Source organism: Arctopsyche grandis, chromosome 7 (genome assembly GCF_051622035.1).
Source record: "Arctopsyche grandis isolate Sample6627 chromosome 7, ASM5162203v2, whole genome shotgun sequence".
Lineage (NCBI taxonomy): Eukaryota > Metazoa > Arthropoda > Insecta > Trichoptera > Hydropsychidae > Arctopsyche > Arctopsyche grandis.
This window is the reverse complement of record NC_135361.1, coordinates 29,092,797-29,111,571: the sequence shown is the minus strand read 5'-3', so window position 1 is coordinate 29,111,571 and position 18,775 is coordinate 29,092,797. Positions and strand designations below refer to the sequence as shown.

The following is an 18,775-nucleotide window of genomic DNA, read 5'->3' as shown; positions in this document are numbered from 1 at the left end:
TTTAAAATTTTTAATATCTAGACAATTTTCAAAAGATAGTCAAATTTAAATAGGTTTTTGAGTTCTTTTTCCTATTATGCTGTACATTAACATTAAAATAAAATACTACTATGATTACTAACCACATTAAATTAAAATTGTAAAATAGAAAATGATCAGTAGATCAGTCGCTATTATAATAGATATTAGATGTATTGTGAACATAATTTCGTAATAATAAAAAGCATTTAAAAATCAAAAAAGATAGTCAACGAATGAAATAAATGACAATAATGAATATAGTACAGTTATAATGGAATTCTACAATCGTATTCAATAAGATGCAATAGAAATCAAAAGAAGCTAAGTGAATGATTAGTTGAGAATGAAATATAAATTGTTTTATTGTCTTAATGAGCCATCTTAATTAAAACATCGTTTCATTTATTTGAACTAAAACAGGATTTTTAATTAATTGATTCGTAAAAATTTAGAACTGCTTCAATATATGTATATAAGATATTATCGTTAAATTCTAAGGGAAGATAATTTAAAGGTTTTATAACGCACAAAACATCGACTTTTAGATTATATGTATATTTACATATACAAAGATCTACAGTGGTTACTATCCTTAGTTACAAGATTTACTTTGCAAAAAATGTCTCAAAAATTGTCGTCCATTGTAGAATTAAAAAATTACAATGTGTTCAAAGCGTGGTAGTCAATTTCAGATTCAGAAACCTTAAACAAAAATGTTAGTAAAAGATTTATGAACTAATTATTACATATTTGATTTTTAAATGCTTTTTATTATTACGAAATTATGTTCACAATACATCTTATATCTATTTTAATAGCTACTGATCTACTGATCATTTTCTATTTTACAATTTATTTTAATTTGGTTAGTAATCATAGTATTATATTATTCTAATGCTAATCTACAGCATAATAGGAAAAAGAGCTCAAAAACCTATTGACAATCCTTATAAATGTTCATAATACATCTAATACATAATATTAATTAAAGACTCTAAAGTCGATGACCTAAAGCAGATTGTGTTTAGATAATCTGTGTTTATACTTGAAGGGTAAAGACATTTTGTCGTAATCACCGAGACTCTTCACAAGCGTGTTAGTATTGTTATTAGTGATTCTGTCATAGAATCTACTAGTTAGTTTGTTAGTAATGTCTGTAACAATATTATATATGGCATGCAATTTTTTCAAGTTAGTATATATGGGTGTATTATAAATTATTTTTAGGGATTTATTTTGTATTACTTGGAGCTTGGAAAGGTTAGTATTCGAGGCGTTATTCCATACAGGTGAAGCATAGGTTAATAATGGTAATATGAGCGCGCGATATAATTTTATTTTATTTTGAGTTGATAAAGAATTATGGCGATTAAATATTGAATATATTGAGGATATACCCCGCATCGCCTTGCATTTCGCTGCCTCAATGTGAGGTGCCCATCTTGCATATTTTAAATATGTACAATATATTGAAATGAACCAATCTTTAACGGAAACCAAGCAAATAAGATTTGATTACGGAAAAAATCTTTTTCTATTTAGAGTAAGTTTGTTTGTATGTACATACGTATATAGGGTGTCTATTTAGGGTTGTATTTTCGCGTGCTTTGTCGGAAATGTGTTTCTTTTTCACGATTTTCCCGCTGACTATGTAGTTATAGAGGAGCTGATAGTGTTTCTCTGGACGGCAGGAAGTCGCTCGCGCCGGAAGTGACGTCGTCGTCGCGGAGAAAATGCCATCGCGACCGGAAGTAGAGTGGGGCTCAGATGAAGAGATGCGCTTTGTTTAGGAAAATGCCCCTGTTTCGGTATGAAAATAAACGCAACGAAAGCAAATAAAAATAACCTATACATTATAAATATTTCACTATGATATTTTGTCACCAAACGATCCGGGCTGTCATCTCGGTGTATTTTATCTCGTGATTAGAACTATGTAGTAAAAGGATTGCACTTTTTTCACTTCTACGTATTTAATGTAAATATGTACGTATATATACTATATAGGTATAATAATATTTTCATCATTATTGATCGGTACAGTTTCGTTTACATATTTGCTCATTATACTTTGTGAGTATGTATATGTTTGTATGTGATTACATACGTACCTTTGATTTGGTTTAATTGAATACGATTTGGTGAAATTGTAATATTGCATAATTGAAAGTTGTGGTTACATACTCATTCGAGTCGCAATGATTATTTGATTTCCATTATATTACTATGTAACATTATAGTACAATAATGTTACATATGTACATATATATTTATATTTCATTAAAAATATGTTAATACATACACAACCTTGTGGAAGAAAAATGGGTTAATTTGTATATTTTTTTTATTCATTGCTCTTTATCAACATGACAATGGAATAAATATTTGAAATACATACGTTCATAACAAATTCAAAAATTTTATATGTGACTAATCCACAAATTTTCCTATATATTTGAAGAATATTTTATACATAATAGTAAAAATAAATAGTGCAGTAAGAATGAAAAATAAATTCAATTGATCACATAAACATGCTAGATTTTCATTGATGATTTTTCCACAATTTTTAATCACATTACATACATATATCGCTAATTAAAAATATATGCTTATAAAAAAACCATTACTAAAAATTTAAAAGTCTTAATTAAACCTTATCAACCTTGAGATAGAACATAAAAATTCAAATTATAATTTTTCAACTTGATACACTCAACAGAAAAATCTGATGGTTACAACATTTTTGTCTTTTCGAAGATTCCGCTTCAATAAATTTGCTACTTTCATGCCATTGATATAAAGGATTTTACTAATATTTTTTCGAGAAGAACGAATACATTTAAAAGTTCGAAACAAAACAGGAAAAAACCGAACAGGAGTAAACTCTCACTACCGGATGAAAATCTATTAAAGTTACCATATTAATATAAAGTTAAAACTTAAACATTTCAGATTTAAATTGCACAGAAAAGTTTCTAAGAAAAATGCATAAACTTCGAAACTCAAGAATTTTGTTCTTTCGGTTTAACAAATAAAATTGTCTAAATGCATCATACTACATAATTATGCATATGTGATAAAGATTCAAATCAATTCATCAAGCAGTTTAATTTACACAACTATAATTTATTTATTTTTTATAATTTCGCCATAATGATATTACAGATTAGTTCCAGGTCGTCACTATGGCTAATTTATTACAAGACATTGAAAACTTATAATTAACGAGACATCTAGACACATGTAAATCGAAACAATACTTGACATCTATGGTCAGATATTACAAAAATCGTATAAATACGATTAATAACATTTTTAATGTAATAATACGAAATTTAACATTCGATAAAAAACCACAGAGACATCTAAGGTGAGAAATCTGACGAAACCTGAGATATAACAATAAATCAAGGTTTGCAACAGAAAATTGGGAAGGAGAAGCCAATTTTACAGGAACCGTTTCAATGAAAATCAGAAAAATTGGCAAATTCTGATAAGAAACCTCGACAAACCAAGGTCTGGCCAACAACGAGACTCCTAGTGGGAATCGAACCCGTGACATCAAGCACGAAATAATTCAATACTCACCACTAGACCACGCTGCTGGTTAATAGTGGTAGTTGGTACCAGGTTATTTGGAATATATTCTAAATAGACAAAATATATTACAACCGGAAGATACACTTCAACTGTGACATATGTATTTAAAGAATGAAGAACCCTACAAAGAGAAGCTTGCGCACGGAACAGCTTTCATCGATCGCTTCATGTGGTTTTTGTCCTTTGAACGATTTCGTATGCTATTTTTCATGCTTTCATTTTGAGGCTAAGCTTTCCCTAATGACGAGTCCTATTTTTGCTCTCGCTTTTATTTCGCTCTGCCTGTACTTCTTTTCGGTTGAAGTTGTTGCGTGGATGGATACAACAATAAAATAGTTGAGTGGTGCCGGAAACTCCTTTGTTCTGAGCTAACTGCAGAAGCTCTTACCGAACAGGTGAACCGGACAGCCTGTTTTGTTCCTCTCCCTCTCAAACCACCGTTCATCAAACTTTACAGAACCTCACCATTTATATTTCTGGCGTATTTTGTGAGGGTGGATATCAGTGGCAGTCGAGATACGAAAAAACTGACATAAATAATTAACTAGCTGTTAAAAAGTTATGCCAAAAATGTATGAAATTTTGTAAAATAACTTTCTAATGATTTTCCCAAAGCAAATGTGTTCAGTTCCTGTTTCCATTTCAAGTGATAGTTGGGTTTCAACGCCGTGGAGTAACGTCTCTTCAACACCGTGTTGTCATAAACCAACCTGTTAACGTGGTGGCCAACACATTTCCTTGACTACACAATGGCGCTTCATACTTTCGCGTCGCTAAAATCGATTTTTCTAAGTGGAATTTTATTTAATTCTCATATAAAGACAATTTAATGTATTATCCCTAGTTAATTCAATTCAAATTCCTGTAAATACGAGATAGTACGAGATTTTTGCTCGCAATTTTACCGATTTAAAATTCAGCAATACTTCCAAATAACCCCTTTAAACAAAAAATAAATAGTTTGGCTAGAATACTATCCCAATAAATATGTTTCAATAGAAAATACTCAATATAAAATAGTATTAACAGTGGGAAAAAATCCCAAGTGAAAATACGTACTATTGACATTTGATTTGAACTGGACGACTACTTAGAGAGATTTGAAAGCTGAAAAGTACTATAAATATAAGATAAAATACCCGACTATAGATTCCAATATTTATTTTGAACAGAAAATTGACATATTTTGAGACATCGACCGAACAACACCAAGATATAGAAAAATCGTGCGATTTAAAAAACACATATATCTCCGAATCTCGAGCCAACCAACATTTTTTATTACCAGATTCGTGTTTAATGGGCCAAGATCTATAAGAATAGTCATATATCGTCTCTGAACCATTTTTCGAGTCGAACAGTGTTATTATTAAGGTTTTTTTTTACCGTTTTTCACAGTAATCTTCCCGGACATGCATACAACAAATCCTGAAAGTTCCATCGTAATCAGTTCAGTGGTTTAGGAGCCTATACGAGACTGACAAACAGATATTCAATTTTATATATATATATATATATATATATATATATATATATATATATATATATATATATATATATATATATATATTTCCAAAGACGATGGACATATAAATGTTCATTTCTAAAGCAGCAAATCTGCTAAATAAATCTCAACATATTTTAGTCTAATTAGAATTTTGGCGATTATTAATTAGCTGACGGCTCAGTCAAATGTTCGAATGTTAATCGGATGAAATTGTCCGGAAAATCCCTTATGCATTAGTGAACGTGTTCGCCGATTGACAGTCAAACTATCGAACAACATAAACGGCAAATGGAATCGTGTTTGCTTGTTAAATTGAACGTTCTAAGTTGTGATCCATAATTGAATTTAGTTTAACGCACGAACGGAGATGTTCCAACCGCGTGCTTATTTCACCGTTTTCGAGTGTGATCATCTTTTTATTATTTCGTGCAAAATAAGTTTCAAATTTTGGACTGAAAAAAGTAAATATATACTCGTATGCATGTCGTTAATTGAGAAACAACGTTCTCGGAAATGTGAAAGTATCAAAGTTTTGCACGTGAAACGTCACATTTTTTCAAGTAACTTTCTACGTACTTGCATATAAAAGTTTTCCTTTCAAAAATAAATCGTAAGATTTATAAAATTTTTATATGGTATTTTTAACGTATGCTTTCTTTGCATGTAAAATAAAATCGAATCGAAATACATAATTTTACTTTCGTAATTTATCTACATCTATATATTATTAGGTATCTTGATATAATTTAAAATAAATACACAAATCGTACATTGGTAATATAAAACCATAAAAGCGATAAGGTAATCTAATCGCTATTAGATAAACATTGAGATCATCAAACTTAGTGAATAAACCGTATCCGAAGTACAACAGTCTGTCTTAACACCAGTCTGGTTTAACGAAATAATACATCAATTCAATCAGCTATAGTATAATAAGCTTTTAACAATCATTGCATGAAATTAAACAGTTCTAGGTATCTCTTAAGTTTATCGTTCCAATATTAAATTATTATTCAAATATATATAAGTGATAATTAAAAGTGTATATTTTATTATATTATATAAGAATTAATTTTTCTCACTGAACTATAATTCTTTAAATAAAAAAATTTGATTGAATCGTCATCATCCTAATCAAAGTTTCTTAAAGATCCTTGGAATGTAACATTATGTACATACATACATATTTACGAAGTATCAATAGATGAAATTGTTTGATCGCGAGAAAATTCCACTTAAAATTTTGACTGATCAGGTACCTGATCACGTTTTGATCATTTTTACAACCCTCCTTTACATTTAACATGGTTTTCGTGTTAGTAGTCATTTTTTACATACCTCCTTTACGTTTCACATGGCTTTCGTGTCAGTGGTCATTTTATCTCTTATCCGATCGTTTTCATACTTTGCCATATTGCTCATTTTGGTCATCAATACACGTTAATGTATCGTCTGCCATTACGTTGGAGATAAAATATCGTATATAACGCGTTTTAAAAACGGGGCCCGTAAACCTTCCTGACGTTTAACAAGCGTTCGTCCCGTGTCTTCCAACCTGTTCGCCTTGATATGGCCATATCAGATTTTAATTGTTTAAACGCCTATAATTCACTCTATATTTTATAAAATTTGCTCTATAGGTTCTCGTTATCTCTAATATATAAATATTTATAGTTTTAACTCTCATATGTATATATAAATTTCAAATTTGGCGTGAAGCTTCTTGTAAGATAATACACGATATATATATATATTGATTTTTGGCCAAATATGTCAGATCTGACATTTCAAGACTAAAAGTATATCTCTTCACTGGGTTTTGTCTGCGAGATAAGTATTCAATAAGAAGTTATGTTGTATCTAATTGTTAATATGATTTACAATAAGCTTACATACATTTAGTTTTTTACGCTTATTAAAAAGTATGTGTGTAAAAAAATAAGCTTATTAAAAAGTATGTGTGTAAAAAAACTGTGAAGTTTTTGGAATTATTATCATATAAAGCTCAAAGTTATTAACTATGAAATTACGGCTTTAGCCTACAAAGCTTTTTAAACTAAATCTCTTACATGATACAAAAAAATTTGGTTTAAAAACATTTTCCAACACAAAGATTTTTTTCTATGTATTTCGATATTGAAATTAAATAACAAATCTTTATTAATAATAAGGAAATATATGTAATACATTTATATTTCTTCTTCTATGTATATAAAAATAAATATTTCCTTATTTTTTCGCTATGCATACCTACAATTTTTAGTTTAGGACTATAAAATTTGGCATACTTTATCGGAGCACTCTTACTCAGACGTAATATAAAGATTTCAAAATAATGATGCCTTTTCAAATATTCAAATAAAGAAGAAAGATTCATTACAATGATACTAAAAGTAATGTCAGGTGGTTTGGAGTATGTTTAAGATGTCACAAAATTCACAGGAGTTAAAAATCAGCCTAAATAATAAAAAGTGAAAGAAAATCAATGCTTATCATATGTATATGCATATTCAATTTAGCATATAACACACACACACATTATATGAGCTTTTTGTATTTAATTTTAACCCACCAGCGACCCAAACGACACAGCAAACACACAATCCAATAATTGAAAATGAGGAAAATTCACGTCGACCGACATTAACGAACCCGAGAAGTGAGTCCTTCTCGGAAAATTCGCGATTCGAAGGACGAAACGCCAAAAAAACACGCACAATAAAAACACAAAAAATACAAACATAGAGAGAAGGGGGCCCATTAGGTTAAAACGACCCTTTATTCATTGTTTGCCACTGGGTCAAGAGGGGGTGGGTGAGGGTGCACCGAATGTTTGTAATGTTAATTACGCGCCATTAATATACAGAGCGCGGATACATAAGCCGGATTTGTGCGGCCGAGCGCGCAAACACGTCGGAAAAGCGAGCGATTCGATTAAGCGGCGGAATTTTCCGATCTGCGGAAAATCGCACACGCCACGTGCCGATGCTCCGCCACTGGCCAATTCGTATTTCGGTCGCGATTGCAACTGAATTGAATCGAATCTGTCACATTAAGCTCCAATATTCGCCAGAGTGTGTGCGTATTTAGGGGATGAATAGTATATGTGAAAGATTCAATTTTTTGTATGTAGAATTGCGTCCATTCTAATAATATGTAATTTGAAGAGATTTAATTTCGAAAATTTTCTCATGGAGGTACTTGTAAGCATATAATTAATTATATGCTTACGACTATTCGACTTCTTAATGAAATCGTTGCTGCCGAGACTGAATGTGATATTTTCCACCTTAGTGAGCGTAAATTGTCGGAAATTACTCTAACCCATTTATCTGGTAGTCTGCGCTCATCATTGTTTTCATGATTGATTGTGATTTATGAGTGAAATTTTGATTAACTCTCTTCCATTTGGGCCTTACAGGGATGTTTTGTATTTGTAGTTGTTTCTTACATATTTATTGAAACTGGCTGTAGGTGCAAGGCATTCCTTATGCTATATTTTATTTGATATTTTTACTTTATCTATTATTATTAAATGCTATTTTTTATGTTTATGTATGGATGTATTTATGTTTATGTTCAAATGTATTTTTTTTACGTATAATTGATGAGTATATTATTTTCGTTATGTATTAATTTATGTTTAATTGTTATTTTGTTTTGTTTGTGTTATATTTTTTGGCCATTGTGGTGCTTTAGGAATTCCTGTTATGCCACAATGGTCTGTTTAGAATAAAATAAAATAAAATATTTATAAATACATAAGCCATTTAAATCATATTTAAATTTCGCTGAAATTTATACTGCTTAAACATACATATTATATATGGATTACATATTTTATTTATTTATTTAATTTATACCAGGAAGGACTAACAGGTAACCAAAATGCGCCTTCCTGGCCAGAAACATTGTAAATTTGATACGCATATATTTAGTATTATATAAAGTACGTAAATATATATCAATTAATATACACAGAGATACCTATGGTCAAATTTGTAAATCTGCAGCAATTTATACAATTCAGCAAAATTCGTGATTTTGCGAGATAATGGGTAAGGTTGCCAGTTTTTTGGAACCTTTTCAATGAAAATCAGATAAATTGGCAAATTCTGATAGGAAGCAATTGACCTGGAGCACAAATCCAAGGTATGGCCAGCAGAAAATAAGTGGGAATAAACTAACCTATTATATACAGTTTGACGAAAATGCACAAATTTTTCATCAACTTGCTATTTCTAACCAATAACGAAAACTACTGCTAGCAATTAGTTTTGAATAAGAGCACCATTATGGACAAAATATTGCTTATTTTTTACAAGTTTTTATTAGTTTCACTCTCATATTATGTTCAGAATCCGAATAGCATATAACTAATACTGTCTTCACTTTTTTAACATTAATCTTTTTACACAATGCGTTAAATCTATGTATATGTAGCTGTTATGAGCTGTTAGGTATGTATTGCAATCAGGTACTCCTCATTTGAATTTTTTTTTATTAAAATAAATTGATTCGATAGTATCATATTCCATTTAGAATAATGAAATAATTCCATGTAAAAAAAATCGACATTTTCAACTTTTATATAAAAGTTCTTACAATTTCTAAATATATCAACTGAAGTTTAATTTGAAAATATTTTATTCACCTTCAACATCTCTCAAAACAACTTCTATTACAATATTTGAATTCAACTGAAAATATCACATTAATAAACATGTATGTATATGTACATATAAATTTATATGTACATAGTTTATACATATACATACATGTCAATAAATATATACATGCATACATGTTTTTTTTAGCCAACTGATTGAATAACAAATATCATGAGACAATGATCAATTTTAATAGACGCTTCATTAACACTTAAACAAATATATGTAAATTGGAAATATTTCTCACAGCTAAGTAGGTACATATTATGCATATGAAATGACATTTCATGCATAATATGTACTTAGCTGTGGGGAATATTTCGAATTTATATTCACATACATACATATATATGTATGTTTATGCTTAGAAATACAATAAATGTTTATTGCTTGGTTGACTAATATCCACATGTAGATGTTTGCATATAGAATTTTCACGCAAATTTTTGTTAATTTAAAAGCATTTGTGTTATTTTATAAATAGAATGCGTACGGCTGATTTGAAGGTCAAATTTGTACAACGGTCTACATAGTTTATTCATCGGAAAAATACACCTGTGCATTTTGTTGCCAATTTGCATGAAATTTCTCTCGTAGATCGCTGGATTTTCGCGTCGCAGGTAATATAATATTGCGTTAAAATTTTCCCCGCCGAAATGATTGTCGAAATAAAAGCGTACAAATGTTAAACGAAAACGCGTCGATGAAACGAGAGCGTTTAATGCGATTATGCTAAAATAATACCGGGCGAAAAACGACGGAGATGAAAATTCGAATAAAACCGCAAAAATTTCAAAAGGAAAATCGTCGCGAATTCAATATTTAGGCTACAATACAAACAGTATAAAGCGCGAGAGCTTGTTACGAAAATAAAACTGTCACAAAGAGCGTCGTTTTTAAGCGACCGAGGAATAAAATGGAATAAAATAAAAAGATGACAATCCATAGAACGTTCAGCGGTTAAAATGTTCCGAGCGCTTTTTCGTACAATGATTTCTTACATAGCCATTGTTTTTGTATTAGGCGAGTAATATAAATTTGTAATTTTATATAAATTGCTTTCTTTAAGAATGTGTATGCTACTTTTTGATTAAAATACAAAGGTAATCTATCTACCTTTCAGTATCGTCATCATTATCATCATCGTTGATGTCAATACAAAGAAAATCTCTCTACTCTTCAACACTATTCTGTTCGTCTCTATTTTGCAAAACTCTCATCCAACTCATCCCAGACATTTGTTTTATTTCGTTTACCCATCTTCTTTGCAGCTTCCCTTTCACTCTTTTACATTCTATCGGGTACCATTCTAGCACTTATTTTGACCATATTTAATCCATTATTTTAACCACTCATTGTCAGCTAAATTTCTCCACTCTCTTCACTATATCCATTACATTTGTCACACTTTTTAATGCTGATATATCCACTAGATAATTATCAGAGCAGTTTTTTCAAAATTGCAATAATTTAAAAGAGTTGATTATTCATAATTGTATTCAAATCAAGCTTCTTTCGATTGAGAATTGATTTAGCTTCGTTTCTTACTGCATTAGAGTAAGTAATAACCTATCTATTTTTCAATGCATTGAAAAATAAAATGTGACGTCATTATGATACGTTTCCATATGTGTTTTGATGTAAACGTATGTATAAGATTATATATAAAAGGATCATATCTGTTGATTGTTAAATTTAGCCAAATATTGGCTCTAAGAGTTTGATGTGTAGTCTTGTAGATTTTTACATTGTATTTAAATTTATTTTAAACTTAAGCAATAAATTTTCATTATTCGTGTAAACTTTCTTAATTATATTCAATGAAGCCTTAAAGAATTTAAGCCAAATGATAAGTGACCCAAAATATAATGATAACGTAATGTTGATAATGTGTTTTTAAAGTTTTGAATGTTATAAAAATGCTATATAGAATGTAACTTTTTAAGCCTTTGATATAAAATTGAATAAATTACTGCATAAATGCCTCATTTCACAAATATGTTTAACTAAAAACACAACATAATTCTCTCCAAATTAGCATACGTATAAAGTTTTAATTAAAGGAGACTTTTATTATGTTTCTTTTACAACATAATACATTTTTTTAATGACTTTGAAGTATAAATATTTAATGCATATAATTTATATTAGAAAAAACCATTTATTATTTATTAATACTTTTAAGTTGTGTGAAAAAATACTCTAAGATTCTAATAATCTCAATATAAAAATTATAATATATTATTTCACATAATTGTACGATGATACATTACATATGAAACCATACATTGTACATTACTTATGTATGTATACAAGTAAAACGTACACTGATCAAAAAAAAAATCCTACAAAGCCTACACCTAAAATTTTCAACAAATTCCATTTTTCATCGCGAAAAGCCAACAACGTACCCTTAAAATAAATTAACTCCCCAAGGAGACTACTCGCACAGTCCCCTCCGCCATTCAATACACACTGCTTACATTCTGAATGTAATTTAAAAATCATAAATTCATAAATAGCACACCAGTCGCTTTAAACACTTCCACGACGATGAGGAGCACATAGTAAGAAGACCGAAAAAAAATACATACACACAAAGTCTAGAAAAAGGTAAAAATAAAACCTCAGAGAGGACATGTGCGTACTTTTTATCATATAGTCTCAAACCTTGCGTATCTCACAAGGGTAAGAGAGAGAGTACATAAGAATTCTCAAACAAATGTTACGTTACATTCTGGTACGAGGTAAGCTACTTCAACTGATTGCTTATGAATATTTTAGGGGCTTGTTAAATCCGCCGCACCCCTAAAATAAAAGGAAAGTATTGACGTCCTCGGGGCAGAGGGCGCAACAATCGCAGAAAAACAAAGATTTTGACATGTAACTTAGTCTATTCGGAAGGGTTCATATTATCAATAGCCGCTATATGAAAAAGTACCACCTGGAGAATTGCCATAAATCTGAGATTATTCGTTGAAAAATAATATTTTTTAATAAATTAGTAAAGTAGGAATAGCTTTTCATAAAAAATAGTAAAAGTTGGTCTGGTGACCGGTATAGTTAGTCCGCAGTACTGCATCAAAGTTATGTTTAAATTGTATGGATAATGTCGATGGACAATGTTTACAGATACGTTGTAGCACTTTTGAATGGTAAAATGTGGCATTTTTAGTACTCACCGTGCACATCGATGCATCCGAGCTGTTTTTTCATAGGACTGGTGTTGATTTGACACATGTAACACCCGCGGTCAGCTTCCTTCACAGGTCTCAATTTCAGCTGCCAGGTCCTCAAATTGTCCCGTTGAACTGTCACACGTTGGTTGTGTGTCACGACCATGTTATCCACGGTCAAAATCGTGCCATCTTCGGCTTTCATCCAGCCCACCTGAAACAATTGAAAAAATAATAATTAGTTTACGTACTTGGCTTTGATGTTTGATTTTAATTTTTATCACAAACTGTTCGTGTTCCGGAATTTTTCAATTAACCTTTGAAGGATGGAGCGTAGAGATCGAAAGAGTGTCCCGAACCGGGGTGGAGTAAGACCCCAGTATTTTTTAATCAAAATACAGCTTTTTTCAATACAAATGGATTCAATACATATCTTATTAATCATTTTATACATCAACATAAAAAAGTTTTAGTCCTATAGCATGTTTTTGACTATTTTTGTATTAATGCAATAACTGCATGACTCAATAGCCACGCGCCAATATCTGTAATATCTGACCATAGATGTCAGGTATTGTTTCGATGTATGTATGTTTGTATGTAATAATTATGAGTTTTCAATGTTTTGTAATAAATTAGCCATAATGTCGACCTGGAGCTTATCTGTAATATCACTATGGTGAAATTGTAAAAATAATAAAAATATATGTATGTATGTATGTAAAAATAAAATAAAATATTTAAATTCTATAATGAATTCTATATTTCCTACCTATACCCATTCTACTGTTTCCGACATTTTAAAAATCCTTTCTTTTAACAATCTTTCTGTCAGGCGACGACATACTGATGCTATATTCTTCTTTAAGCTTATAAATGGTTTCCTTGATTGTTCTGATTTACTGAATAAGGTTAATTTCAGAATCCCAGTTCGGTACTCTAGACGCGTTGCACTCTTTTCACTTGATCCTTTCAATACTACTTCCCAAAAATATTTTTATCTGCAGCGCGTTTATCGTATGTTTAACGGAGAGCTGAATGAGGTTGATCTATTTGGTATTTCCCTACATCAATTCAGGTCTAACATCAAGAGAATCTTGACCGATTGATTCATTTCTTCTCCTATTCTATTTTTCCAATATTTCCAATATTTTTATACTTCAGTTTAGTTATGTAATGTGCTATTTAATCATATTATAGCTTTCATTCTTTTTCTTTTCATTTGTTTATTTTGTATTTACCTTTTTCATTTGTTTTATATTTGTAAATTTCAATTTCTTCTTATATTCTATTTTATAACCTTTTCCAAATATTTTAATACTATAGTTTAATTATGCAATGTTCTACATATTTTGTCATGCCTTTATTCTTTACTTTTTAATTTGTTTTCCTCATATTTATCTTTTTAATTTTTGTAAAAATCTATTATTGGACTCGGATGTTACATATATTATTTATTTACTATTTGTTTTTTTATACATATCTATGTACATCCTGTCTGTTGATTTTTCAATTAATAAAATAAAAAAAAAAGAGTTAAAATTGAGAAAATCATACGTAGGTATATATACAAACATGCATATGTATGTTCATATAAAAGAAAATTCACAATGGTGAATAATAAATAGCATTCACAACCTCAGCAAACTTCCAAGTATGAAAACATTTTCACCGATTTACTTACCGATGAAATACGTCCGCGAATAAAAGGCTTTCGGACGGGCGTTTTTCTTATTGATTTTCCCTATTAATTTTGAGCATATCTACGGAAAACGTATGGCCACCATTCGGGGAACACACCGTCGAATCTTTCGCATTTCCACGCTGGAAAATTGCACGCGGCAGAGGGCCCCCCGAAACGATCGCGCATTTGTCCGGAATCTGCGGATAATTGCCGGTCGAATCCGCGGATAGATTTGCAGATTGGCCCCTCGTTAATGGGTTGATTAATCTCCCCCGAACGGGTGAATGGGTCCGCAGGAAGCTGTCGACAATGACGAATTTACGACGAAATCGGCCTCGGAGAAAACGCTACATTATGACGGTACCTTATGGTATATTGCCGTCGTTAGTGAGGGCGTTGCAAAAAGGAGCGTTATTAGCGCCCCCCGTCTTTACTTTTCAACCCCCAACCCCCACGTCTCTCCCCCCCCCCCTACGTCTTCTCTCTCCCCTTACAGATAATAGTTATTGTTATCGTTACCGCTTTTGTCGGACGCAATTCGTTTTGAGCCCATTGTCATTTGAATGAATATCGTTTTGATGCACGGAGAAGGTTTGCGGAAAGCTTTTCATATTACGTTTTTAAAATGACGGAAATTCAATACTGGCTCGGGGAAATTCAATTTACAATTCAAGTGTTGAATCACTCGGCAAATTATTTATTTTATCGACAACCACTTGATGTTTTCGCAATATAAATTTTACATATTATTTTATATTTATATTTTATACAAGCGGGAGACGATGAGGAAGATAAAGGTACAATATAACAACTGCTACCATGCTCTGTTTAGGCCACCTAGGGGTTGCAACGTATCGCAAATCACTTTGAGGCCATTCTCAGGATGAGAGCGGCCTCTCTACGTCTTCGTATATTTTTATCGTCTAATTGTCTTGTTGCTGCTGCGTCTTCTCGTTTCCACTCATCACTGTATGTTTGATGGATGGAACTACTCCAACAACCGCCTCAAATAGACATTAAATTGATTCATTAATTAATTATTCTTATTCTTATTATTATTATTTATTAATATTGTTCCGTTGTGGTGGGTGGATGATCGAAAGAAAAGGCCAAAATCGGTTCACAGCATTTATCGGCTGATTAAGGAAGCTCGTACTCCGTTCAGAATACCTTCATATGGTCGAAGTACCTGCTTTTAAAGGGCAGGTCACTCACTGCATCTTCCTCGACGCGTTTGTTTACCTATTGTTATAGTCATGAACCTGATACGCAGTCCCACGGTCTCGGCATGCAGTCCCATGCTTTTGCGCTGTCTTTTCTGAGAACTCTAGCGGGAAGTGACCAAATGCCGTTACCGACCACTAAATCCATTCGGGAGTCTCCATTGTTAGCAGACAGCACTTAAGACTGGAGATAATCCTCGAAAACCAATTATAACGGCGTCTGCTTTTAGCATATTGTACAGTATTATTATTTATATATTTATTATTTTTCAATAATATTTATTATCAATATATTATTTATATGGGTGTTGGGGATTGCACTATTTTCTCTATCGTCGAGAATAAAAGTTATTATTATTATTATATAATTATGTACCTACAAACATAAATACATATTTTTTTTATTTTAACATAGATATATACTAGGAAGGCATAACAGGTAAACCCCAATGCGCCTTCCTAGACAATTAATTACAAACCTTGCAGCCTTTTATTACATAATTATGTATTTCGAGAGGATGAAGGACATGAAATTAACAATTAATTATTTAATGAATTTATCCATAGAGACACCTATGGATTTAGACTTGTACATCATTTTTACAAATTGTACATAAATCAAATTCGTAGGGTAGGATGATTTTTGCCAAATTGATGGAGGAACCGTTTCAAAAATGAAATCAGATAAATTGGCAAACTCTGGTAAGAAATGGTCGACATGGAGTCACAATTTTCCAAGTTTAACAAGCTAATATACGAATATTCGAATATTTTCACAATTTTCATTCAATATTTGATAATCGAAAACTATAAATAATTGAGAACCCTATTTCAGATTATTTTATATTTATGCGTGCTATGATTTCAAGGTCTCGTTTATTCATTAAATACATACATATCTCTTTTTGAATATTTTACTGTATGATTATATTTAAAATAAAAATAAAAGAGGTTTGTAAGTTTTTGAAATGATCTCACAACCATGAATTAGGCGGGGAGACAATATTTTTTAATCTCATAATGTTAATCGTAGTTAAACTGCAAACTAGTATTTTTAGCAATTATTATTTTTAATTACAGCATTTTTATTTGTCATTTTAGCGAATTGAATGTTTAATTTTAGCATCCATATATTAAATAACTACAAAATTTTCAAAATTTGATTATTTAGAAATAACAGAATAACCAAAAACAAATATCACAGAACCACTCTAATGTCTTCTTATGCAACTGCCATTTAAATATTCTAAATAAAAATAAAAATGATTAAGCCGAGTCATTTTTTGCATTCAAATTTAATCACTTCATAAAAATATTATTAAAGAAATGAAAAAATAAGTCAGTAATTGTAAACTCCAATTTTGAATCAAGATTAAATAAAAAATTTCTAGTTTTAAAAGATTTCAAAGCTTATTAAAGCGATTAAAGCTATTTTTTCATTCTTCATAATATTGAAATTTAAGTACTTTATTAAAACGCTTTATTAAAAAAAATTCAATATATTTACTATTAAAAAGTATTGTAATATTAACAAAATATATGAAGATGAATTTAAATTATTTGGGAACTGATAACGTTTTCATTCCCATGTGTATGTGTTAAAATTTTATTTTAAATTTTTTATCATTTTAAAGCAAATATATAAAATAACAGTTATAGTTTCGAAGGATAAAAATACATAGTAAATCAAATATGAAATACAGTTATTATTTTTCTTACATTTGAGCTTCATTCTCTTCGAGTTTTCCGACGATTTTCGCCAACAAAGGCTATAGCGCGCGTATTGAACGAGAATCACATTTTTTCGCGCATCGCATTCTTTCTATTTACCGACGCGATTATTCAAAGTGGTAATTTTTCAAGCACACTTTCCGTCATACATTTGTCAACGTAATCATGACATATCGTAATGGTCGACTGTGCTCCTTCGTCACCTCCAATTTTTTTTCTTTTCCTTTTTCATCTTTCACACAGGTCTCACCGCAATATTTCCCAATTCAAAAGATGACGTACATTCTCCGCATATGTACAGGTTGTCCACAAAGATGCGTCGTACTCGTCACTACTTTTTTGGGATCTAATCTATACAAAGATACCTAATAGATGCCTAAACAAAATGAAAAAAAAATACATGTACCCACATTTACATACATATATACTGGCCGAATTTCCCAGTGCTAATTAGGTGGACGAATGTTCATCTTCAAACAGGGCTTATGTGTATTCGTTTAGTGCTGTATTAAACAATCAGTTTGGTTTTGATAAATGATCGGTATAAATGTAATGATTTTACTATCGGCATATTTTTTATATACAATTCGATATTCTTGCTCATTTGTTATTGATGTTGAACATATATATATATATTAAGTCAATATCAATACTAATTTAAGCACTTTACATATCTATTATTTTATTATATTTTATTATTATAAGGAATAATATATGACTACTTCCATTCATCGAAATAATTTATATTCATTATTTATAAATATTTATTGATACGATTCCATTTATCTATGGATCTAGCTTTGTAAACGAATCCACCATTGTTATTGTTCATAAAATATAAATATTTATTGTGTTCAAATAACGCATTAAAATTCATCTATTTTTTCAATTGTTATGCAAAATATTAAAAAAAAATCGTCTATACTGAAAAATTTGAGTCAATTTATTGACAATGTGTTATTGCCAATTTATTGACTATGTGTTCGAGTCAATTTATTGACAATGTGTTATTGCCAATTTATTGACAATGTGACTACTATTAATGTTATTAATAATAAGGGCAGAGTTTTGGTAAAATCAATATAAAAATTGCAATTTAGTAACATTTAAATTTATTACATACTAGTAATTCTATTTATACATATGCATGTATACAT

The 18,775-nt window shown here is 30.4% G+C and overlaps 1 protein-coding gene across 1 annotated transcript in view; it reads right to left on the bottom strand.

Moving 5' to 3' along the window:
• Positions 1 to 18,775, bottom strand: part of LOC143914132 (neurotrimin-like) — a 199,100-nt gene that overhangs the window by 101,118 nt on the left and 79,207 nt on the right. The window contains exon 3 of the mRNA XM_077434221.1: positions 12,987 to 13,194. Coding sequence (XP_077290347.1) covers positions 12,987 to 13,194 — 208 coding nt within the window. The remainder of the gene's footprint in view (positions 1 to 12,986; positions 13,195 to 18,775) is intronic.